This window comes from Plectropomus leopardus, chromosome 10, assembly GCF_026936395.1.
Source record: "Plectropomus leopardus strain MGB_pleo_1.0 chromosome 10, ASM2693639v1, whole genome shotgun sequence".
NCBI classification, from domain to species: domain Eukaryota; kingdom Metazoa; phylum Chordata; class Actinopteri; order Perciformes; family Serranidae; genus Plectropomus; species Plectropomus leopardus.
This window is the reverse complement of record NC_142185.1, coordinates 32,810,767-32,837,977: the sequence shown is the minus strand read 5'-3', so window position 1 is coordinate 32,837,977 and position 27,211 is coordinate 32,810,767. Positions and strand designations below refer to the sequence as shown.

The 27,211-nt window shown below is 35.4% G+C and overlaps 1 protein-coding gene across 2 annotated transcripts in view; it reads right to left on the bottom strand.

Annotated features, from left to right (window-relative positions):
• adcy5 (adenylate cyclase 5) overlaps nt 1-27,211 on the bottom strand; it is a 130,937-nt gene that overhangs the window by 26,534 nt on the left and 77,192 nt on the right. For both annotated transcript variants that reach the window (XM_042494316.2, XM_088083651.1), the window contains exons 15-18: nt 25,760-25,944; nt 25,643-25,663; nt 25,215-25,347; nt 23,953-24,216 (exon numbers count right to left, since the gene is read on the bottom strand). In XM_042494316.2, coding sequence (XP_042350250.1) covers nt 23,953-24,216; nt 25,215-25,347; nt 25,643-25,663; nt 25,760-25,944 — 603 coding nt within the window. The remainder of the gene's footprint in view (nt 1-23,952; nt 24,217-25,214; nt 25,348-25,642; nt 25,664-25,759; nt 25,945-27,211) is intronic.

Sequence of the window (27,211 nt, the reverse complement as noted above, 5' to 3'; positions counted from 1 at the left end):
TCTACAAACAATTCTATGTGGTTTTCAACCATTTTTAGGACGGGCCAAAATTTGACTTTTTTTCGCCATACTATACTATTGCCTTTGTGGCCATTTTTTTGACCTGCTAAAATATGAGGTTTTTTGGCTTTTTTGGACTTTATTCCCACTTTGTATGCTATTATGCGTCTCTACAAGCTATTCTGTGTGGTTTTCAGCCATTTTTAGGAGGGTTCAAAATTTGACTTTTTCGCCATACTATACTATTGCCGTTGTTGGCCATTTTTTTTGACACGCTAAAATATGAGGTTTTTGGTCTTTTTTGGACTTTATTCCCACTATGTATGCTATTTTGCGTCTCTACCAGCTATTCTATGTGGTTTTCAGCCATTTTTAGGACGGGCCAAAATTTGACTTTTTTCGCCATACTATACTATTGCCTTTGTTGGCCATTTTTTTGACACGCTAAAATATGAGGTTTTTGGTCTTTTTTGGAATTGATTCCAACTTTGTATGCTATTACTTTCACTTTGTATGCTATTATGCGTCTCTACAAACAATTCTATGTGGTTTTCAGCCATTTTTGGACGGGCCAAAATTTGACTTTTTTTGCCATACTATACTATTGCCTTTGCGGCCATTTTTTTGACACGCTAAAATATGAGCTTTTCGGCCTTTTTGGGACTTTATTCCCACTTTGTATGCTATTATGCATCTCTACAAGCTATTCTATGTGGTTTTCAGACATTTGTAGACGGGGGTAAAATTTGACTTTTTCGCCATACTATACTATTGCCGTTGTTGGCCATTTTTTTTGACACGCTAAAATATGAGGTTTTTTGTCTTTTTTGGAATTGATTCCCATTTTATATACTGATATGCATCTCTACAAACTATTCTATGTGGTTTTCAGCCATTTTTAGGATGGGCCAAAATTTGACTTTTTTCGCCATACTATACTATTGCCTTTGCAGCCATTTTTTTTGACATGCTAAAATATGAGGTTTTTGGTCTTTTTTGGACTTTATTCCCACTATGTATGCTATTTTGCGTCTCTACCAGCTATTCTATGTGGTTTTCAGCCATTTTTAGGACGGGCCAAAATTTGACTTTTTTCGCCATACTATACTATTGCCTTTGTTGGCCATTTTTTTGACACGCTAAAATATGAGGTTTTTGGTCTTTTTTGGACTTTATTCCCATTTTATATACTGAAATGCATCTCTACAAACTATTCTATGTGGTTTTCAGCCATTTTTAGGAGGGGTCAAAATTTGACTTTTTCGCCATACTATACTATTGCCTTTGCGGCCATTTTTTTGACATGCTAAAATATGAGGTTTTCGGTCTTTTTTGGACTTTATTCCCACTTTGTATGCTATTATGCGTCTCTACAAACAATTCTATGTGGTTTTCAACCATTTTTAGGACGAGCCAAAATTTGACTTTTTTCGCCATACTATACTATGGCTTTTGCGGCCTTTTTTTTGACATGCTAAAATATGAGGTTTTTGGCTTTTTTTTGGACTTTATTCCCACTTTGTATGCTATTATGCGTCTCTACAAGCTATTCTGTGTGGTTTTCAGCCATTTTTAGGAGGGTTCAAAATTTGACTTTTTCGCCATACTATACTATTGCCGTTGTTGGCCATTTTTTTTGACACGCTAAAATATGAGGTTTTTGGTCTTTTTTGGACTTTATTCCCACTATGTATGCTATTTTGCGTCTCTACCAGCTATTCTATGTGGTTTTCAGCCATTTTAGGGCCAGACCCAAAATTTGACTTTTTTCGCCATACTATACTATTGCCTTTGTTGGCCATTTTTTGACACGCTAAAATATGAAGTTTTTGGCCTTTTTGGACTTTATTCCCACTTTGTATGCTATTATGCATCTCTACAAGCTATTCTATGTTGTTTTCATTCATTTTTAGGAGCGGCCAAAATTTGACTTTTTTCGCCATACTATACTATTGCCTTTTTGCCATTTTTTTGAGATGCTAAAATATGAAGTTTTGGCCTTTTTTGGACTTTATTCCCACTTTGTATGCTATTATGCATCTCTACAAAGCTATTCTATGTGGTTTTCAGCCATTTTTGGACGGGCCAAAATTTGACTTTTTTGCCATACTATACTATTGCCTTTATGGCCATTTTTTGACACGCTAAAATATGAGCTTTTCGGCCTTTTTGGGACTTTATTCCCACTTTGTATGCTATTATGCATCTCTACAAGCTATTCTATGCGGTTTTCAGACATTTGTAGACGGGGGTAAAATTTGACTTTTTCGCCATACTATACTATTGCCTTGTTGGCCATTTTTTTGACACGCTAAAATATGAAGTTTTTGGTCTTTTTTGGAATTTATTCCCACTTTATATACTGATATGCATCTCTACAAACTATTCTATGTGGTTTTCAGCCATTTTTAGGATGGGCCAAAATTTGACTTTTTCGCCATACTATACTATTGCCTTTGCAGCCATTTTTTGACATGCTAAAATATGAGGTTTTGGTCTTTTTTGGACTTTATTCCCACTTTGTATGCTATTATGCATCTCTACCAGCTATTCTATGTGGTTTTCAGCCATTTTAGGACGGGCCAAAATTTGACTTTTTTCGCCATACTATACTATTGCCTTTATGGCCATTTTTTGACACGCTAAAATATGAAGTTTTGGGCCTTTTTGGACTTTATTCCCACTTTGTATGCTATTATGCGTCTCTACAAGCTATTCTATGTGGTTTTCAGCCATTTTCAGGAGGGTCAAAATTTGACTTTTTCGCCATACTATACTATTGCCTTTGTTGGCCATTTTTTTGACACGCTAAAATATGAGGTTTTGGTCTTTTTTGGACTTTATTCCCACTTTGTATGCTATTATGCATCTCTACAAACAATTCTATGTGGTTTTCAGCCATTTTTAGGACGGCCAAAATTTGACTTTTTCGCCATACTATACTATTGCCTTTGCAGCCATTTTTTTGACATGCTAAAATATGAGGTTTTGGTCTTTTTTGGACTTTATTCCCACTTTGTATGCTATTATGCATCTCTACAAACAATTCTATGTGGTTTTCAGCCATTTTTAGGACGGGCCAAAATTTGACTTTTTTCGCCATACTATACTATTGCCTTTGCGGCCATTTTTTGACATGCTAAAATATGAGGTTTTTGGTCTTTTTGGACTTTATTCCCACTTTGTATGCTATTTTGCATCTCTACCAGCTATTCTATGTGGTTTTCAGCCATTTTTAGGACGGGCCAAAATTTGACTTTTTCGCCATACTATGCTATTGGCTTTGTTGGCCATTTTTTTTACACGGTAAGATATGATGTTGTTGGTCTTTTTGGTACCTTATTCCCATTTTATGTACTTGAATGCATCTCTACAAACTATTCTATGTGGTTTTCAGCCATTTTTAGGAGGGGTCAAAATTTGACTTTTTCGCCATACTATACTATTGCCTTTGCGGCCATTTTTTTTGACATGCTAAAATATGAGGTTTTTGGTCTTTTTGGACTTTATTCCCACTTTGTATGCTATTATGCTGTCTCTACAAACAATTCTATGTGGTTTTCAGCCATTTTTAGGACGGGCCAAAATTTGACTTTTTTCGCCATACTATACTATTGCCTTTGTGGCCATTTTTTTTGACATGCTAAAATATGAGGTTTTTGGTCTTTTTGGACTTTATTCCCACTTTGTATGCTATTATGCATCTCTACAAACAATTCTATGTGGTTTTCAGACATTTTTAGGACGGGGTAAATTTGACTTTTTCGCCATACTATACTATTGCCTTTGCAGCCATTTTTTGACATGCTAAAATATGAGGTTTTGGTCTTTTTGGACTTTATTCCCACTATGTATGCTATTATGCGTCTCTACAAACTATTCTATGTGGTTTTCAGCCATTTTTAGGACGGGCCAAAATTTGACTTTTTTCGCCATACTATACTATTGCCTTTGTTGGCCATTTTTTGACACGCTAAAATATGAGGTTTTTGGTCTTTTTTGGACTTTATTCCCATTTTATATACTGAAATGCATCTCTACAAGCTATTCTATGTGGTTTTCAGCCATTTTAGGAGGGGTCAAAATTTGACTTTTTCGCCATACTATACTATTGCCTTTGGCCATTTTTTTGACATGCTAAAATATGAGGTTTTGGTCTTTTTGGACTTTATTCCCACTTTGTATGCTATTATGCGTCTCTACAAACAATTCTATGTGGTTTTCAACCATTTTAGGACGAGCCAAAATTTGACTTTTTCGCCATACAATACTATTGCCTTTGTGGCCATTTTTTTTGACATGCTAAAATATGAGGTTTTTGGCTTTTTTTTGGACTTTATTCCCACTTTGTATGCTATTATGCGTCTCTACAAGCTATTCTGTGTGGTTTTCAGCCATTTTTAGGAGGGTTCAAAATTTGACTTTTTCGCCTTACTATACTATTGCCTTTGCGGCCATTTTTTGACATGCTAAAATATGAGTTTTTGGTCTTTTTGGACTTTATTCCCACTTTGTATGCTATTATGCGTCTCTACAAACAATTCTATGTGGTTTTCAGCCATTTTAGGACGGGCCAAAATTTGACTTTTTTCGCCATACTATACTATTGCCTTTGCAGCCATTTTTTGACATGCTAAAATATGAAGTTTTTGGCCTTTTTGGACTTTATTCCGCTTTGTATGCTATTATGCATCTCTACAAGCTATTCTATGCGGTTTTCAGACATTTGTAGACGGGGGTAAAATTAGACTTTTTTCGCCATACTATACTATTGCCTTTGCGGCCATTTTTTTTGACACGCTAAAATATGAAGTTTTTGGACTTTTGGGACTTTATTCCCACTTTGTATGCTATTATGCGTCTCTACAAGCTATTCTATGTGGTTTTCAGCCATTTTCAGGAGGGGTCAAAATTTGACCTTTTCGCCATACTATACTATTGCATTTGTTGGCCATTTTTTTTGACACGCTAAAATATGAGGTTTTTGGTCTTTTTTGGACTTTATTCCCACTTTGTATGCTATTATGCGTCTCTACAAACAATTCTATGTGGTTTTCAGCCATTTTAGGACGGGCCAAAATTTGACTTTTTTTCCATACTATACTATTGCCTTTGTTGGCCATTTTTTTGACATGCTAAAATATGAGGTTTTCAGTCTTTTTGGACTTTATTCCCACTTTGTATGCTATTATGCGTCTCTACAAACAATTCTATGTGGTTTTCAACCATTTTTAGGACGGGCCAAAATTTGACTTTTTTCGCCATACTATACTATTGCCTTTGTGGCCATTTTTTTTGACATGCTAAAATATGAGGTTTTTGGTCTTTTTTGGACTTTATTCCCACTATGTATGCTATTTTGTGTCTCTACCAGCTATTCTATGTGGTTTTCAGCCATTTTCAGGAGGGGTCAAAATTTAAATTTTTAACCATACTATACTATTGCCTTTGTTGGCCATTTTTTTTTGACACGCTAAAATATGAGGTTTTTGGTCTTTTTTGGACTTTATTCCCATTTTGTATGCTATTATGCTGTCTCTACAAACAATTCTATGTGGTTTTCAGCCATTTTTAGGACGGGCCAAAATTTGACTTTTTTCGCCATACTATACTATTGCCTTTGCGGCCATTTTTTTGACATGCTAAAATATGAGCTTTTCGGCCTTTTTGGGACTTTATTCCCACTTTGTATGCTATTATGCATCTCTACAAGCTATTCTATGCGGTTTTCAGACATTTGTAGACAGGGTAAAATTTGACTTTTTCGCCATACTATACTATTGCCGTTGTTGGCCATTTTTTTTGACACGCTAAAATATGAGGTTTTTGGTCTTTTTTGGACTTTATTCCCATTTTATATACTGAAATGCATCTCTACAAACTATTCTATGTGGTTTTCAGCCATTTTTAGGACGGGCCAAAATTTGACTTTTTTCGCCATACTATACTATTGCCTTTGCAGCCATTTTTTTTGACATGCTAAAATATGAGGTTTTTGGTCTTTTTTGGACTTTATTCCCACTTTGTATGCTATTATGCGTCTCTACCAGCTATTCTATGTGGTTTTCAGCCATTTTTAGGACGGGCCAAAATTTGACTTTTTCGCCATACTATACTATTGCCTTTGTTGGCCATTTTTTTGACACGCTAAAATATGAGGTTTTGGTCTTTTTGGACTTTATTCCCACTTTGTATGCTATTATGCGTCTCTACAAACAATTCTATGTGGTTTTCAGCCATTTTAGGACGGGCCAAAATTTGACTGTTTTCGCCATACTATTCTATTGCCTTTGCAGCCATTTTTTTGACATGCTAAAATATGAGGTTTTTGGTCTTTTTTGGACTTTATTCCCACTTTGTATGCTATTATGCGTCTCTACAAACAATTCTATGTGGTTTTCAACCATTTTTAGGACGGGCCAAAATTTGACTTTTTTCGCCATACTATACTATTGCCTTTGTGGCCATTTTTTTTGACATGCTAAAATATGAGGTTTTTGGTCTTTTTTGGACTTTATTCCCACTATGTATGCTATTTTGCGTCTCTACCAGCTATTCTATGTGGTTTTCAGCCATTTTTAGGACGGGCCAAAATTTGACTTTTTTCGCCATACTATACTATTGCCTTTGTTGGCCATTTTTTTGACACGCTAAAATATGAGGTTTTTGGTCTTTTTGGACTTTATTCCCATTTTATATACTGAAATGCATCTCTACAAACTATTCTATGTGGTTTTCAGCCATTTTTAGGAGGGTCAAAATTTGACTTTTTCGCCATACTATACTATTGCCTTTGCGGCCATTTTTTTTGACATGCTAAAATTTGAGGTTTTCGGTCTTTTTTGGACTTTATTCCCACTTTGTATGCTATTATGCGTCTCTACAAACAATTCTATGTGGTTTTCAACCATTTTTAGGACGAGCCAAAATTTGACTTTTTTTCCCCATACAATACTATTGCCTTTGTGGCCATTTTTTTTGACATGCTAAAATATGGGGTTTTTGGCTTTTTTTTGGACTTTATTCCCACTTTGTATGCTATTATGCGTCTCTACAAGCTATTCTGTGTGGTTTTCAGCCATTTTTAGGAGGGTTCAAAATTTGACTTTTTCGCCTTACTATACTATTGCCTTTGCGGCCATTTTTTTGACATGCTAAAATATGAGGTTTTTGGTCTTTTTTGGACTTTATTCCCACTTTGTATGCTATTATGCGTCTCTACAAACAATTCTATGTGGTTTTCAGCCATTTTTAGGACGGGCCAAAATTTGACTTTTTTTTCGCCATACTATACTATTGCCTTTGTTGGCCATTTTTTGACACGCTAAAATATGAGGTTTTTGGTCTTTTTGGACTTTATTCCCATTTTATATACTGAAATGCATCTCTACAAACTATTCTATGTGGTTTTCAGCCATTTTTAGGAGGGGTCAAAATTTGACTTTTTTCGCCATACTATACTATTGCCTTTGCGGCCATTTTTTTGACATGCTAAAATATGAGGTTTTTGGTCTTTTTTGGACTTTATTCCCACTTTGTATGCTATTATGCGTCTCTACAAACAATTCTATGTGGTTTTCAGCCATTTTTAGGACGGGCCAAAATTTGACTTTTTTCGCCATACTATACTATTGCCTTTATGGCCATTTTTTTGACACGCTAAAATATGAAGTTTTTTGGCCTTTTTGGACTTTATTCCCGCTTTGTATGCTATTATGCATCTCTACAAGCTATTCTATGCGGTTTTCAGACATTTGTAGACGGGGGTAAAATTAGACTTTTTTCGCCATACTATACTATTGCCTTTGCGGCCATTTTTTTTGACACGCTAAAATATGAAGTTTTTGGACTTTTGGGACTTTATTCCCACTTTGTATGCTATTATGCGTCTCTACAAGCTATTCTATGTGGTTTTCAGCCATTTTCAGGAGGGTCAAAATTTGACCTTTTAAGCCATACTATACTATTTCATTTGTTGGCCATTTTTTTTGACACGCTAAAATATGAGGTTTTTGGTCTTTTTTGGACTTTATTCCCACTTTGTATGCTATTATGCGTCTCTACAAACAATTCTATGTGGTTTTCAGCCATTTTTAGGACGGGCCAAAATTTGACTTTTTTCGCCATACTATACTATTGCCTTTGCGGCCATTTTTTTTGACATGCTAAAATATGAGGTTTTCAGTCTTTTTTGGACTTTATTCCCACTTTGTATGCTATTATGCGTCTCTACAAACAATTCTATGTGGTTTTCAACCATTTTTAGGACGGGCCAAAATTTGACTTTTTTCGCCATACTATACTATTGCCTTTGTGGCCATTTTTTTTGACATGCTAAAATATGAGGTTTTTGGTCTTTTTTGGACTTTATTCCCACTATGTATGCTATTTTGTGTCTCTACCAGCTATTCTATGTGGTTTTCAGCCATTTTCAGGAGGGTTCAAAATTTAAATTTTTAACCATTCTATACTATTGCCTTTGTTGGCCATTTTTTGATTTGGCTAAAATATGAGGTTTTTGGTCTTTTTTGGACTTTATTCCCATTTTGTATGCTATTATGCGTCTCTACAAACAATTCTATGTGGTTTTCAGCCATTTTTAGGACGGGCCAAAATTTGACTTTTTTCGCCATACTATACTATTGCCTTTGCGGCCATTTTTTTGACATGCTAAAATATGAGCTTTTCGGCCTTTTTGGGACTTTATTCCCACTTTGTATGCTATTATGCATCTCTACAAGCTACTCTATGCGGTTTTCAGACATTTGTAGGATTTGGGGTAAATTTGACTTTTTCGCCATACTATACTATTGCCGTTGTTGGCCATTTTTTTGACACGCTAAAATATGAGGTTTTTGGTCTTTTTTGGACTTTATTCCCATTTTATATACTGAAATGCATCTCTACAAACTATTCTATGTGGTTTTCAGCCATTTTTAGGAGGGGTCAAAATTTGACTTTTTTCGCCATACTATACTATTGCCTTTGTGGCCATTTTTTGACATGCTAAAATATGAGGTTTTGGTCTTTTTGGACTTTATTCCCACTATGTATGCTATTTTGCGTCTCTACCAGCTATTCTATGTGGTTTTCAGCCATTTTAGGACGGGCCAAAATTTGACTTTTTTCGCCATACTATACTATTGCCTTTGTTGGCCATTTTTTTGACACGCTAAAATATGAGGTTTTTGGCCTTTTTTGGACTTTATTCCCACTTTATATACTAAAATGCATCTCTACAAACAATTCTATGTGGTTTTCAACCATTTTTAGGACGGGCCAAAATTTGACTTTTTTCGCCATACTATACTATTGCCTTTGTGGCCATTTTTTTTGACATGCTAAAATATGAGGTTTTGGCTTTTTTGGACTTTATTCCCACTTTGTATGCTATTATGCTGTCTCTACAAGCTATTCTGTGTGGTTTTCAGCCATTTTAGGAGGGTTCAAAATTTGACTTTTTCGCCATACTATACTATTGCCGTTGTTGGCCATTTTTTTTGACACGCTAAAATATGAGGTTTTTGGTCTTTTTTGGACTTTATTCCCACTATGTATGCTATTTTGCGTCTCTACCAGCTATTCTATGTGGTTTTCAGCCATTTTTAGGACGGGCCAAAATTTGACTTTTTTCGCCATACTATACTATTGCCTTTGTTGGCCATTTTTTTGACACGCTAAAATATGAGGTTTTTGGTCTTTTTTGGAATTGATTCCAACTTTGTATGCTATTACTTTCACTTTGTATGCTATTATGCGTCTCTACAAACAATTCTATGTGGTTTTCAGCCATTTTTGGACGGGCCAAAATTTGACTTTTTTTGCCATACTATACTATTGCCTTTTATGGCCATTTTTTTGACATGCTAAAATATGAGCTTTTCGGCCTTTTGGGACTTTATTCCCACTTTGTATGCTATTATGCATCTCTACAAGCTATTCTATGCGGTTTTCAGACATTTGTAGATCGGGGTAAATTTGACTTTTTTCGCCATACTATACTATTGCCGTTGTTGGCCATTTTTTTGACACGCTAAAATATGAGGTTTTTGGTCTTTTTGGAATTGATTCCCATTTTATATACTGATATGCATCTCTACAAACTATTCTATGTGGTTTTCAGCCATTTTTAGGATGGGCCAAAATTTGACTTTTTTCGCCATACTATACTATTGCCTTTGCAGCCATTTTTTTTGACATGCTAAAATATGAGGTTTTCGGTCTTTTTTGGACTTTATTCCCACTTTGTATGCTATTATGCGTCTCTACAAACAATTCTATGTGGTTTTCAACCATTTTTAGGACGAGCCAAAATTTGACTTTTTTCGCCATACTATACTATTGCCTTTGTGGCCATTTTTTTTGACATGCTAAAATATGAGGTTTTTGGCTTTTTTTTGGACTTTATTCCCACTTTGTATGCTATTATGCGTCTCTACAAGCTATTCTGTGTGGTTTTCAGCCATTTTTAGGAGGGTTCAAAATTTGACTTTTTCGCCATACTATACTATTGCCGTTGTTGGCCATTTTTTTTGACACGCTAAAATATGAGGTTTTTGGTCTTTTTTGGACTTTATTCCCACTATGTATGCTATTTTGCGTCTCTACCAGCTATTCTATGTGGTTTTCAGCCATTTTTAGGACGGGCCAAAATTTGACTTTTTTCGCCATACTATACTATTGCCTTTGTTGGCCATTTTTTTGACACGCTAAAATATGAGGTTTTTGGTCTTTTTTGGAATTGATTCCAACTTTGTATGCTATTACTTTCACTTTGTATGCTATTATGCGTCTCTACAAACAATTCTATGTGGTTTTCAGCCATTTTTGGACGGGCCAAAATTTGACTTTTTTTGCCATACTATACTATTGCCTTTGCGGCCATTTTTTTGACATGCTAAAATATGAGCTTTTCGGCCTTTTTGGGACTTTATTCCCACTTTGTATGCTATTATGCATCTCTACAAGCTATTCTATGCGGTTTTCAGACATTTGTAGACGGGGGTAAAATTTGACTTTTTCGCCATACTATACTATTGCCGTTGTTGGCCATTTTTTTTGACACGCTAAAATATGAGGTTTTTGGTCTTTTTTGGAATTGATTCCCATTTTATATACTGATATGCATCTCTACAAACTATTCTATGTGGTTTTCAGCCATTTTTGGACGGGCCAAAATTTGACTTTTTTTGCCATACTATACTATTGCCTTTGCAGCCATTTTTTTTGACATGCTAAAATATGAGGTTTTTGGTCTTTTTTGGACTTTATTCCCACTTTGTATGCTATTATGCGTCTCTACCAGCTATTCGATGTGGTTTTCAGCCATTTTTAGGACGGGCCAAAATTTGACTTTTTTCGCCATACTATACTATTGCCTTTGCGGCCATTTTTTTTGACACGCTAAAATATGAAGTTTTGGGCCTTTTTTGGACTTCATTCCCACTTTGTATGCTATTATGCGTCTCTACAAGCTATTCTATGTGGTTTTCAGCCATTTTCAGGAGGGGTCAAAATTTGACCTTTTCGCCATACTATACTATTGCCTTTGTTGGCCATTTTTTTTGACACGCTAAAATATGAGGTTTTTGGTCTTTTTTGGACTTTATTCCCACTTTGTATGCTATTATGCGTCTCTACAAACAATTCTATGTGGTTTTCAGCCATTTTTAGGACGGGCCAAAATTTGACTTTTTTCGCCATACTATACTATTGCCTTTGCAGCCATTTTTTTGACATGCTAAAATATGAGGTTTTTGGTCTTTTTTGGACTTTATTCCCACTTTGAATGCTATTATGCATCTCTACAAACAATTCTATGTGGTTTTCAACCATTTTTAGGACGGGCCAAAATTTGACTTTTTTCGCCATACTATACTATTGCCTTTGCGGCCATTTTTTTGACATGCTAAAATATGAGGTTTTTGGTCTTTTTTGGACTTTATTCCCACTATGTATGCTATTTTGCGTCTCTACCAGCTATTCTATGTGGTTTTCAGCCATTTTTAGGACGGGCCAAAATTTGACTTTTTTCGCCATACTATACTATTGCCTTTGTTGGCCATTTTTTTGACACGCTAAAATATGAGGTTTTTGGTCTTTTTTGGACTTTATTCCCATTTTATATACTGAAATGCATCTCTACAAACTATTCTATGTGGTTTTCAGCCATTTTTAGGAGGGGTCAAAATTTGAATTTTTCGCCATACTATACTATTGCCTTTGCGGCCATTTTTTGACATGCTAAAATATGAGGTTTTCGGTCTTTTTTGGACTTTATTCCCACTTTGTATGCTATTATGCGTCTCTACAAACAATTCTATGTGGTTTTCAACCATTTTTAGGACGGGCCAAAATTTGACTTTTTTCGCCATACTATACTATTGCCTTTGTGGCCATTTTTTTTGACATGCTAAAATATGAGGTTTTTGGTCTTTTTTGGACTTTATTCCCACTTTGTATGCTATTATGCATCTCTACAAGCTATTCTATGCGGTTTTCAGACATTTGTAGACGGGGGTAAAATTTGACTTTTTCGCCATACTATACTATTGCCGTTGTTGGCCATTTTTTTGACACGCTAAAATATGAGGTTTTTGGTCTTTTTTGGAATTGATTCCCATTTTATATACTGAAATGCATCTCTACAAACTATTCTATGTGGTTTTCAGCCATTTTTAGGACGGGCCAAAATTTGACTTTTTTCGCCATACTATACTATTGCCTTTGCAGCCATTTTTTTTGACATGCTAAAATATGAGGTTTTTGGTCTTTTTTGGACTTTATTCCCACTTTGTATGCTATTATGCGTCTCTACCAGCTATTCTATGTGGTTTTCAGCCATTTTTAGGACGGGCCAAAATTTGACTTTTTTTCGCCATACTATACTATTGCCTTTATGGCCATTTTTTTGACACGCTAAAATATGAAGTTTTTGGCCTTTTTTGGACTTCATTCCCACTTTGTATGCTATTATGCGTCTCTACAAGCTATTCTATGTGGTTTTCAGCCATTTTCAGGAGGGGTCAAAATTTGACCTTTTCGCCATACTATACTATTGCCTTTGTTGGCCATTTTTTTTGACACGCTAAAATATGAGGTTTTTGGTCTTTTTTGGACTTTATTCCCACTTTGTATGCTATTATGCGTCTCTACAAACAATTCTATGTGGTTTTCAGCCATTTTAGGGCCAGGTCAAAATTTTGACTTTTTTCGCCATACTATACTATTGCCTTTGCAGCCATTTTTTTGACATGCTAAAATATGAGGTTTTTGGTCTTTTTTGGACTTTATTCCCACTTTGTATGCTATTATGCATCTCTACAAACAATTCTATGTGGTTTTCAACCATTTTTAGGACGGGCCAAAATTTGACTTTTTCGCCATACTATACTATTGCCTTTGTGGCCATTTTTTGACATGCTAAAATATGAGGTTTTTGGTCTTTTTGGACTTTATTCCCACTATGTATGCTATTTTGCGTCTCTACCAGCTATTCTATGTGGTTTTCAGCCATTTTTAGGACGGGCCAAAATTTGACTTTTTTCGCCATACTATACTATTGCCTTTGTTGGCCATTTTTTTGACACGCTAAAATATGAGGTTTTTGGTCTTTTTTGGAATTGATTCCCATTTTATATACTGAAATGCATCTCTACAAACTATTCTATGTGGTTTTCAGCCATTTTCAGGAGGGGTCAAAATTTGACTTTTTCGCCATACTATACTATTGCCATTGTTGGCCATTTTTTTTGACACGCTAAAATATGAGGTTTTTGGTCTTTTTTGGACTTTATTCCCATTTTATATACTGAAATGCATCTCTACAAACTATTCTATGTGGTTTTCAGCCATTTTTAGGACGGGCCAAAATTTGACTTTTTTCGCCATACTATACTATTGCCTTTGTTGGCCATTTTTTTGACACGCTAAAATATGAGGTTTTTGGTCTTTTTTGGACTTTATTCCCATTTTATATACTGAAATGCATCTCTACAAACTATTCTATGTGGTTTTCAGCCATTTTTAGGAGGGGTCAAAATTTGACTTTTTCGCCATACTATACTATTGCCTTTGCGGCCATTTTTTTTGACATGCTAAAATATGAGGTTTTCGGTCTTTTTTGGACTTTATTCCCACTTTGTATGCTATTATGCATCTCTACAAACAATTCTATGTGGTTTTCAACCATTTTTAGGACGGGCCAAAATTTGACTTTTTTCGCCATACTATACTATTGCCTTTGTGGCCATTTTTTTTTGACATGCTAAAATATGAGGTTTTTGGTCTTTTTTGGACTTTATTCCCACTATGTATGCTATTTTGCGTCTCTACCAGCTATTCTATGTGGTTTTCAGCCATTTTCAGGAGGGGTCAAAATTTAAATTTTTAACCATACTATACTATTGCCTTTGTTGGCCATTTTTTTTGACAGGCTAAAATATGAGGTTTTTGGTCTTTTTTGGACTTTATTCCCATTTTGTATGCTATTATGCGTCTCTACAAACAATTCTATGTGGTTTTCAGCCATTTTTAGGACGAGCCAAAATTTGACTTTTTTCGCCATACTATACTATTGCCTTTGCGGCCATTTTTTTGACATGCTAAAATATGAGCTTTTCGGCCTTTTTGGGACTTTATTCCCACTTTGTATGCTATTATGCGTCTCTACAAGCTATTCTATGTGGTTTTCAGCCATTTTCAGGAGGGGTCAAAATTTGACCTTTTCGCCATACTATACTATTGCCTTTGTTGGCCATTTTTTTTGACACGCTAAAATATGAGGTTTTTGGTCTTTTTTGGACTTTATTCCCACTTTGTATGCTATTATGCGTCTCTACAAACAATTCTATGTGGTTTTCAGCCATTTTTAGGACGGGCCAAAATTTGACTTTTTTCGCCATACTATACTATTGCCTTTGCAGCCATTTTTTTGACATGCTAAAATATGAGGTTTTTGGTCTTTTTTGGACTTTATTCCCACTTTGTATGCTATTATGCGTCTCTACAAACAATTCTATGTGGTTTTCAACCATTTTTAGGACGGGCCAAAATTTGACTTTTTTCGCCATACTATACTATTGCCTTTTTCTGGCATTTTTTTGACACGCTAAAATATGAGGTTTTTGGTCTTTTTTGGACTTTATTCCCATTTTATATACTGAAATGCATCTCTACAAACTATTCTATGTGGTTTTCAGCCATTTTTAGGAGGGGTCAAAATTTGACTTTTTCGCCATACTATACTATTGCCTTTGCGGCCATTTTTTTTGACATGCTAAAATATGAGGTTTTCGGTCTTTTTTGGACTTTATTCCCACTTTGTATGCTATTATGCGTCTCTACAAACAATTCTATGTGGTTTTCAACCATTTTTAGGACGGGCCAAAATTTGACTTTTTTCGCCATACTATACTATTGCCTTTGTGGCCATTTTTTTTGACATGCTAAAATATGAGGTTTTTGGCTTTTTTTTGGACTTTATTCCCACTTTGTATGCTATTATGCGTCTTTACAAGCTATTCTGTGTGGTTTTCAGCCATTTTTAGGAGGGTTCAAAATTTGACTTTTTCGCCATACTATACTATTGCCGTTGTTGGCCATTTTTTTTGACACGCTAAAATATGAGGTTTTTGGTCTTTTTTGGAATTGATTCCCATTTTATATACTGAAATGCATCTCTACAAACTATTCTATGTGGTTTTCAGCCATTTTTAGGACGGGCCAAAATTTGACTTTTTTCGCCATACTATACTATTGCCTTTGCAGCCATTTTTTTTGACATGCTAAGATATGAGGTTTTTGGTCTTTTTTGGACTTTATTCCCACTTTGTATGCTATTATGCGTCTCCACAAGCTATTCTATGTGGTTTTCAGCCATTTTAAGGAGGGGGCAAAATTTGACTTTTTTCGCCATACTATACTATTGCCTTTGTTGGCCATTTTTTTGACATGCTAAAATATGAGGTTTTTGGTCTTTTTTGGACTTTATTCCCATTTTATATACTGAAATGCATCTCTACAAACTATTCTATGTGGTTTTCAGCCATTTTCAGGAGGGGTCAAAATTTGACTTTTTCGCCATACTATACTATTGCCTTTATGGCCATTTTTTGACATGCTAAAATATGAGGTTTTTGGTCTTTTTTGGACTTTATTCCCACTTTGTATGCTATTATGCGTCTCTACAAACAATTCTATGTGGTTTTCAACCATTTTAGGACGGGCCAAAATTTGACTTTTTCGCCATACTATACTTTTGCCTTTGTGGCCATTTTTTTTGACATGCTAAAATATGAGGTTTTTGGTCTTTTTTGGACTTTATTCCCACTATGTATGCTATTTTGCGTCTCTACCAGCTATTCTATGTGGTTTTCAGCCATTTTTAGGAGGGGGCAAAATTTAAATTTTTAACCATACTATACTATTGCCTTTGTTGGCCATTTTATTTGACGGGCTAAAATATGAGGTTTTTGGTCTTTTTTGGACTTTATTCCCATTTTGTATGCTATTATGCGTCTCTAAAAACAATTCTATGTGGTTTTCAGCCATTTTTAGGACGGGCCAAAATTTGACTTTTTTCGCCATACTATACTATTGCCTTTTATGGCCATTTTTTGACATGCTAAAATATGAGGTTTTTGGTCTTTTTGGACTTTATTCCCACTTTGTATGCTATTATGCGTCTCTACAAACAATTCTATGTGGTTTTCAGCCATTTTTAGGAGGCCAAAATTTGACTTTTTTAGCCATACTATACTATTGCCTTTATGGCCATTTTTTGACATGCTAAAATATGAGCTTTTCGGCCTTTTTGGGACTTTATTCCCACTTTGTATGCTATTATGCATCTCTACAAGCTATTCTGTGTGGTTTTCAGCCATTTTTAGGAGGGTTCAAAATTTGACTTTTTCGCCATACTATTCTATTGCCTTTGCGGCCATTTTTTTTGACACGCTGAAATATGAGGTTTTTGGCTTTTTTTTGGACTTTATTCCCACTTTGTATGCTATTATACGTCTCTACAAGCTATTCTGTGTGGTTTTCAGCCATTTTTAGGAGGGGGCAAAATTTAAATTTTTAACCATACTATACTATTGCCTTTGTTGGCCATTTTTTTTGACGGGCTAAAATATGAGGTTTTTGGTCTTTTTTGGACTTTATTCCCATTTTGTATGCTATTATGCGTCTCTACAAACAATTCTATGTGGTTTTCAGCCATTTTTAGGACGGGCCAAAATTTGACTTTTTTCACCATACTATACTATTGCCTTTGCGGCCATTTTTTTGACATGCTAAAATATGAGGTTTTTGGTCTTTTTTGGACTTTATTCCCACTTTGTATGCTATTATGCGTCTCTACAAACAATTCTATGTGGTTTTCAGCCATTTTTAGGACGGGCCAAAATTTGACTTTTTTCGCCATACTATACTATTGCCTTTGCGGCCATTTTTTTTGACATGCTAAAATATGAAGTTTTTGGCCTTTTTTGGACTTTATTCCCTCTTTGTATGCTATTATGCATCTCTACAAGCTATTCTATGCGGTTTTCAGACATTTGTAGACGGGGGTAAAATTTGACTTTTTCGCCATACTATTCTATTGCCTTTGCGGCCATTTTTTTTGACACGCTGAAATATGAGGTTTTTGGCTTTTTTTTGGACTTTATTCCCACTTTGTATGCTATTATGCGTCTCTACAAGCTATTCTGTGTGGTTTTCAGCCATTTTTAGGAGGGTTCAAAATTTGACTTTTTCGCCATACTATACTATTGCCGTTGTTGGCCATTTTTTTTGACACGCTAAAATATGAGGTTTTTGGTCTTTTTTGGAATTGATTCCCATTTTATATACTGAAATGCATCTCTACAAACTATTCTATGTGGTTTTCAGCCATTTTTAGGACGGGCCAAAATTTGACTTTTTTCGCCATACTATACTATTGCCTTTGCAGCCATTTTTTTTGACATGCTAAGATATGAGGTTTTTGGTCTTTTTTGGACTTTATTCCCACTTTGTATGCTATTATGCGTCTCCACAAGCTATTCTATGTGGTTTTCAGCCATTTTAAGGACGGGCCAAAATTTGACTTTTTTCGCCATACTATACTATTGCCTTTGTTGGCCATTTTTTTGACACGCTAAAATATGAGGTTTTTGGTCTTTTTTGGACTTTATTCCCATTTTATATACTGAAATGCGTCTCTACAAACAATTCTATGTGGTTTTCAACCATTTTTAGGACGGGCCAAAATTTGACTTTTTTCGCCATACTATACTATTGCCTTTGTTGGCCATTTTTTTGACACGCTAAAATATGAGGTTTTTGGTCTTTTTGGACTTTATTCCCATTTTATATACTGAAATGCATCTCTACAAACTATTCTATGTGGTTTTCAGCCATTTTTAGGAGGGGTCAAAATTTGAATTTTTCGCCATACTATACTATTGCCTTTGCGGCCATTTTTTTTGACATGCTAAAATATGAGGTTTTCGGTCTTTTTTGGACTTTATTCCCACTTTGTATGCTATTATGCGTCTCTACAAACAATTCTATGTGGTTTTCAACCATTTTTAGGACGGGCCAAAATTTGACTTTTTTCGCCATACTATACTATTGCCTTTGTGGCCATTTTTTTTGACATGCTAAAATATGAGGTTTTTGGCTTTTTTTTGGACTTTATTCCCACTTTGTATGCTATTATGCGTCTCTACAAGCTATTCTGTGTGGTTTTCAGCCATTTTTAGGAGGGTTCAAAATTTGACTTTTTCGCCATACTATACTATTGCCGTTGTTGGCCATTTTTTTTGACACGCTAAAATATGAGGTTTTTGGTCTTTTTTGGAATTGATTCCCATTTTATATACTGAAATGCATCTCTACAAACTATTCTATGTGGTTTTCAGCCATTTTTAGGACAGGCCAAAATTTGACTTTTTCGCCATACTATACTATTGCCTTTGCAGCCATTTTTTTTGACATGCTAAGATATGAGGTTTTTGGTCTTTTTTGGACTTTATTCCCACTTTGTATGCTATTATGCGTCTCCACAAGCTATTCTATGTGGTTTTCAGCCATTTTAAGGACGGGCCAAAATTTGACTTTTTTCGCCATACTATACTATTGCCTTTGTTGGCCATTTTTTTGACATGCTAAAATATGAGGTTTTTGGTCTTTTTTGGACTTTATTCCCATTTTATATACTGAAATGCATCTCTACAAACTATTCTATGTGGTTTTCAGCCATTTTCAGGAGGGGTCAAAATTTGACTTTTTCGCCATACTATACTATTGCCTTTGCGGCCATTTTTTTTGACATGCTAAAATATGAGGTTTTTGGTCTTTTTTGGACTTTATTCCCACTTTGTATGCTATTATGCGTCTCTACAAACAATTCTATGTGGTTTTCAACCATTTTTAGGACGGGCCAAAATTTGACTTTTTTCGCCATACTATACTATTGCCTTTGTGGCCATTTTTTTTGACATGCTAAAATATGAGGTTTTTGGTCTTTTTTGGACTTTATTCCCACTATGTATGCTATTTTGCGTCTCTACCAGCTATTCTATGTGGTTTTCAGCCATTTTTAGGAGGGGGCAAAATTTAAATTTTTAACCATACTATACTATTGCCTTTGCGGCCATTTTTTTGACACGCTAAAATATGAAGTTTTTGGTCTTTTTTGGACTTTATTCCCACTTTATATACTGAAATGCATCTCTACAAACTATTCTATGTGGTTTTCAGACATTTTTAGGAGGGGCCAAAATTTGACTTTTTTCGCCATACTATACTATTGCCTTTTCGACCATTTTTTTGACACGCTAAAATATGAAGTTTTTGGCCTTTTTTGGACTTTATTCCCACTTTGTATGCTATTATGCGTCTCTACAAACAATTCTATGTGGTTTTCAGCCATTTTTAGGACGGGCCAAAATTTGACTTTTTCGCCATACTATACTATTGCCTTTATGGCCATTTTTTTGACATGCTAAAATATGAAGTTTTTGGCCTTTTTTGGACTTTATTCCCTCTTTGTATGCTATTATGCATCTCTACAAGCTATTCTATGCGGTTTTCAGACATTTGTAGACGGGGGTAAAATTTGACTTTTTCGCCATACTATTCTATTGCCTTTGCGGCCATTTTTTTTGACACGCTGAAATATGAGGTTTTTGGCTTTTTTTTGGACTTTATTCCCACTTTGTATGCTATTATGCGTCTCTACAAGCTATTCTGTGTGGTTTTCAGCCATTTTTAGGAGGGTTCAAAATTTGACTTTTTCGCCATACTATACTATTGCCGTTGTTGGCCATTTTTTTTGACACGCTAAAATATGAGGTTTTTGGTCTTTTTTGGAATTGATTCCCATTTTATATACTGAAATGCATCTCTACAAACTATTCTATGTGGTTTTCAGCCATTTTTAGGACGGGCCAAAATTTGACTTTTTTCGCCATACTATACTATTGCCTTTGCAGCCATTTTTTTTGACATGCTAAAATATGAGGTTTTTGGTCTTTTTTGGACTTTATTCCCACTTTGTATGCTATTATGCGTCTCCACAAGCTATTCTATGTGGTTTTCAGCCATTTTAAGGACAGGCCAAAATTTGACTTTTTTCGCCATACTATACTATTGCCTTTGTTGGCCATTTTTTTGACACGCTAAAATATGAGGTTTTTGGTCTTTTTTGGACTTTATTCCCATTTTATATACTGAAATGCGTCTCTACAAACAATTCTATGTGGTTTTCAACCATTTTTAGGACGGGCCAAAATTTGACTTTTTTCGCCATACTATACTATTGCCTTTGTTGGCCATTTTTTTGACACGCTAAAATATGAGGTTTTTGGTCTTTTTTGGACTTTATTCCCATTTTATATACTGAAATGCATCTCTACAAACTATTCTATGTGGTTTTCAGCCATTTTTAGGAGGGGTCAAAATTTGACTTTTTCGCCATACTATACTATTGCCTTCTTGGCCATTTTTTTGACATGCTAAAATATGAGGTTTTCGGTCTTTTTTGGACTTTATTCCCACTTTGTATGCTATTATGCGTCTCTACAAACAATTCTATGTGGTTTTCAACCATTTTTAGGACGGGCCAAAATTTGACTTTTTTCGCCATACTATACTATTGCCTTTGTGGCCATTTTTTTTGACATGCTAAAATATGAGGTTTTTGGCTTTTTTTTGGACTTTATTCCCACTTTGTATGCTATTATGCGTCTCTACAAGCTATTCTGTGTGGTTTTCAGCCATTTTTAGGAGGGTTCAAAATTTGACTTTTTCGCCATACTATACTATTGCCGTTGTTGGCCATTTTTTTTGACACGCTAAAATATGAGGTTTTTGGTCTTTTTTGGAATTGATTCCCATTTTATATACTGAAATGCATCTCTACAAACTATTCTATGTGGTTTTCAGCCATTTTTAGGACGGGCCAAAATTTGACTTTTTTCGCCATACTATACTATTGCCTTTGCAGCCATTTTTTTTGACATGCTAAGATATGAGGTTTTTGGTCTTTTTTGGACTTTATTCCCACTTTGTATGCTATTATGCGTCTCCACAAGCTATTCTATGTGGTTTTCAGCCATTTTAAGGACGGGCCAAAATTTGACTTTTTTCGCCATAATACTATACTATTGCCTTTGCGGCCATTTTTTTGACACTCTAAAATATGAGGTTTTTAGCCTTTTTTTGGACTTTATTCCCACTTTGTATGCTATTATGCGTCTCTACAAGCTATTCTATGTGGTTTTCAGCCATTTTCAGGAGGGGTAAAAATTTGACCTTTTCGCCATACTGTACTATTGCCTTTTCAGCCATTTTTTGACACGCTAAAATATGAGGTTTTTGGTCTTTTTTGGACTTTATTCCCACTTTATATACTGAAATGCATCTCTACAAACTATTCAATGGGGTTTTCAGCCATTTTTAGGACGGGCCAAAATTTGACTTTTTTCGCCATACTATACTATTGCCTTTGCGGCCATTTTTTTGACACGCTAAAATATGAGGTTTTTGGCCTTTTTTGGACTTTATTCCCACTTTATATATTGAAATGCATCTCTACAAACTATTCTATGTGGTTTTCAGCCATTTTTAGGACGGGCCAAAATTTGACTTTTTTCGCCATAATACTATACTATTGCCTTTGCGGCCATTTTTTTGACACTCTAAAATATGAGGTTTTTAGCCTTTTTTTGGACTTTATTCCCACTTTGTATGCTATTATGCGTCTCTACAAGCTATTCTATCAGGTTTTCAGTCATTTTTAGGAGAGGTCAAAATTTGAGTTCTTTCGCCATACTATACTATGCGGTTTTTGACCATTTTGTCGACATGCTAAATCATGATGCTTTTGAAGTTTATATCAAGTTTGTATGCTATGACGCGACTAAATAAACTATTCTGTCATTTTCAGCCATTTTTGGGACATGTCAAAATTTGACGTTTTTAGCCAAGCTATACAATGCAGTTTTTAGCAATTTTTTTGACATGCTAAATTATGACATTTTTGGATTTTTTATCAACTATGTATGCTTCGACACGACTAAACAAGCTATTCTATGTCTTTTTCAGCCATTTTGGGACATGTCAGAATTTGACATTTTTCGTCATACTATATGATTTTGACCTTTTATCAACTTTGCATGCTATAACGCGTCTAAGCAAGAAATTCTATGTCATTTTCAGCCATTTTTGGGATGTCAAAATTTGACATTTTTGGCCATTTTTTTGATATGCTAAATTGTGAAGTTTTTGACCTTTTTATCAAGTTTGTATGCTATGACACGACTAAAGAAGTTATTCTTTGTCATTTTCAGCCATATTTGGGACATTTTCCACCATACTGTACTTTGTGATTTTTGGCCATTTTTTGACATGCCAAATAATGATGTTTTTGGCCTTGTCATCGACTTTTTATGTTATGAAGCGAATCTATTAGCCATCATATGTCGTTTAATTATAGTATGGCTTTTTGGTGCGATTTTGGACCACATATTATATTTTGACTTTTTGATGCGACTTTGGATGATATGTTTAAGTATTCTTGTGTCATTTTGTACCAGATGCTATTGTATGACTTTTTGTGCGATTCGAATGATTTTTAAATGACATATAACATTAAGTTTTTATTAGATTTGTAAGGATGTGGCATGCTAAGGCTTTCTTAATGAAATACTTGTTTAAGCCCAAGGGCCTCCTCCACAGCTTGTGTCTTTTCATTTCATACTGTGTTTTCCCTTTTTTTCCCCACATTTTGGATCGGGGCTTAAGGGTCATTGAGAGAATAGAGGCAGCTGGTCAGTGTTTTTATCTTTTTTCCTTTCATTGAGGGTCTGTTTTCAGTCAGCCTCATTTGTGAGATTTGAAATAAAAAAAAAATTAAAAAAAATTGTCAAACAAAATTCCTTTCCAAAACTTGATTTTCTTCATTCATTCATTCCTTCATATCTTTGTGGTCTTAGAGGCAGAATATGACATGCAATGTGAAGTTTTTTGTAGTATAATGTTCGTCCATGATTTTTGAAGACATTATAGAATTACATTTTTTCAAGATTTGTGATGACATACTATAGTAGCATGTTTTTTCATGATTTGTGATGACATATTATACACATTTTTTTCAAAATTATTTTTGAAGACGTACTATAGCATGATGTTTCTCATGATTTTTGGCAACATACTATACTAAATCATTCTTTCAATGATTTTTTAGGACATACTATACTATGACTTATTTTCAGTTCCTTTTGGACAACATAAAATACTATGACTTTTTTCAATGATTTTGGACTTCATACTATGACTACATTTTAATTTTTTTAATGATTTTTGACAACATACGATGACTTTTTTCGACAGTCGACACCAGTCGATCCAACATTTAAAGCCACAGATATACATACTCACTCAGGCAGACTCAGCTCATCTCACCTCGTCAAAGTCAGCGATGATCTCGTTGAGCAGCCGCAGACACTCCACTCCCTCGTTGTTGGCCTCCAGTTCCACATAGAATTCAGAGAAGTTGCTGATGGAGGCAAACATGACAGCCACGCACTCGCACGACTGGTAGTAGAGCTCATCGTTACGCCGTTCGCGCTGTAGGAAGTGGGCGGCCACATCTTTAGGCAGGATGTTGTGGAGCAGACGGCGGTTGTAGGCCTGCAGCTCCTCCATCTCCTCCTTCTCCTCTGTGGCCTGTCAGAAGTTTACCACAGAAAATACTACTACTTACTACTACTGATACTTACTATCTGTTTTTCTGCCCAGTTTTTTCATTTACTTCACCACAGCTCCTAAGAATAAAAAAAAACCCTTTCGACTTAATGGGATAGTTTGATCTGTTAAAGTGGGTTTAATTACATATGTATCTAGAGTCAGTATTATTACATACAGTAGATATCATTTGGCAGGCCCCCAGTTTAAAGAAACAGGCAGGAATACTGACACTGAAACTAAGCAACATACTGCTATGTTTAAAAAATTTTTAAAAATTAAAATAAAAAATTAGTTTAACTCTATGAAACCTGGAGTGACATCACTTTTCTTGCCTTGAGGAAGTATTTTAACCTTTGAACCTGGAACAAATTGATGCAATTTCTTTCATAATCATGGGGAAAAAAGGCAATGAGCAACTCAGAAATAAATGTTTAAAAAATTGCAAGAAAATAGTAGTAATTTTAGTAAATAGTAGATTTGCAAAATAATTTTTATAAAGCAAAAGAAAAATGTCTAGGAAAAAAATACATTTATAATTTATATAATCACATATTCAAAACTAGGTCACAATACAACACTTTTTCTATGTCATTTCTGCATTCTTGAAAGACACAGTGACATCTAGAGGTGAAGGAAGAAGCTACAGGACTGTAAACAGTCGGCAGCCTGCAGAGAGGCTATGGGGAATAATAAAGTCATGTTTGTTCTAACTTGGTGAATTAAGCATTTATTTTTACCAAAACCACAGCTGGTGATTGTTGGAAGAGTGGACTTACTTACTAAGTTACTAGCAAGAGTAACCAAGACCGTTGAGTCGAGTTTGAATGACGTGTATTTTATGAGTTAAGGAGGTGATTTAGCCTTGTCAATCATCTTTGACATAGGGAAACTTGAAACCTTGGTGGGATGTAGTGCTTTACTCTGAGGGGGCTTGCTTTTTGTCCCAAATATTGAGTAATGTGCCCACACACACTGACCTGCAGCTTCCAGAGGAAGTCGAGCCTGGCCGTGGACTCCACCTGCTGGGCGTGAAGGTACAGAGCGAGGACGAAGACAGTAATGACCACTGGGGTCATGATCTTCAGAGGAACCTTTGTGTCCACCTCACAGCTGAAGGTCAACACACACACACACACACACACACACACACACACACACATTAGGAATTCTTGTGTGTAACGCTAAGCACTAAACTCATCAAACATGCAGGTGTTGGAGTGTAAAGACTGACTTTGTGGCACAAAAACAAGCTACCCTCTGAATTTTGGCTCATTAGCGTTAGCATCTGTTGCCAGCAGGTCATTATAATCACATTTGTGCCTGCACAGTGATAATGATGCTGTTAGCTGATGACAGAGATGATGCTTTGGGCCTCTGCAGTAACACAAATCGCCATCAGCCTCACCTTGTTCCGTTCACGCTCTCGCTGTGAGGGAAGACACGAAAAGAGCCAATAAGAAGTCAGAACATCAAGATTTCAACATCACAGCCATGACAACAAACACACACAGTGATGACTCACACAAATGTGACGGCGTTTGCCATCACCAGCAGGTCCTGGTTGTCGAAGAGGTTCACTTTGGGCACCTCCATGATGAGGAGGTAGAGCAGCTCGATGAAGAGCATGAGGAAGAGTTTACCGATGCTGCTGATCTGCAGGAAGACGGAGCAGGCCAGCAGGCTCAGCAGCACGCACGACGAGAAGTACTGAGGGAGATAAAGAGAGGAAAGGAACATTTGCTTTTATGTTCGGTTGTCATGCTTTATATTCTGTAACACACAGTTTGACTGAATGAATCACATCCAGAGGTATTATAAAACACGCGATAAACCCACTATTTTCACTCCTTAACTGGTCATTTACACATCACTGTGCTAGCCAAATGTTATAATTCATACCTGCAATTACCCTCACTTAGCATCCATTTGTTCTGCTGCTGTTTGAAATCATATCACACGTCTGAAGCATCGAAAAGTATCTAATTCCAAGTGCTTCACTGTAACAGGCTGAACATTTGTGGCCTTTTATTGCAATGACTCGTTGTTCTGTGTTTAACAACAACAGTGCTGCTCAGGCAGACAAAAAAGAACATTTTGACTGATATCAGCAGGCAGCAACCTCCGGGGCTGAAAAATGAAGCCAACACCAAAGTGCCAAAAACAGTTGCTCTAATGGCCACATAAGGCTGGCTCAAAAAGTGAGTCAATCCCCACAGACCCCCTGAACCCAACTTACCCACAAATAAACATGTTTATAACCTGGTACAAAAAAACGGCTTTGGTCTCTAAAGCTAATTTCCCTATTTGACCATGGCGTTTCCCAAGATTCAGGCGTTGCCGGCGCCATTTCATGTTTTTTTTTGTAGTTCAAGAAAGTTAAATGTAACATTTTCGTCACCTAAAAAAAGTCTTATTCAACATTTTCTTGAACTATGGAGACACAGACCCTCTCAAGGTCTGTGTCTCTATAATAATAATAATAATAATAATAATAAAATAATAATTATGCTACCAATAAAAAAAATAATAATATTGATTTATATAGCACCTTTCATACATAGAATGCAGCTCAAAGTGCTTCACAGAGAGAGAAGAAATAAATAAAGGAATAAAGAGAGACATAGTGATACAATATAGAGAAATTACAAGAATCAGAAGGTCAAAGATAAAAAAAAATGCTATAAAAATAAAAGATTCAATATCAGAGACAACAGAACAGCATCAATATAAGACCAATGAATTAACATTGGTTGATAAACAATCAGTGATCATAATTAAAGAGAACAGTGGCGTATTAAGGTTTTCATCTAAGAGAAGGCCAAAATAAAAATGTCGATTTGAACTGTTTCTTAAAGACGCTCAAAGAATCTGAACGTATAATACGCAGTGGTTGTGTGTTTCATAATTTTGGGGGAAAGGTAATAAAGGCGACTTCAGTCACTTTTTTCTGATGATTCTGTTCCTGCCTGAAATC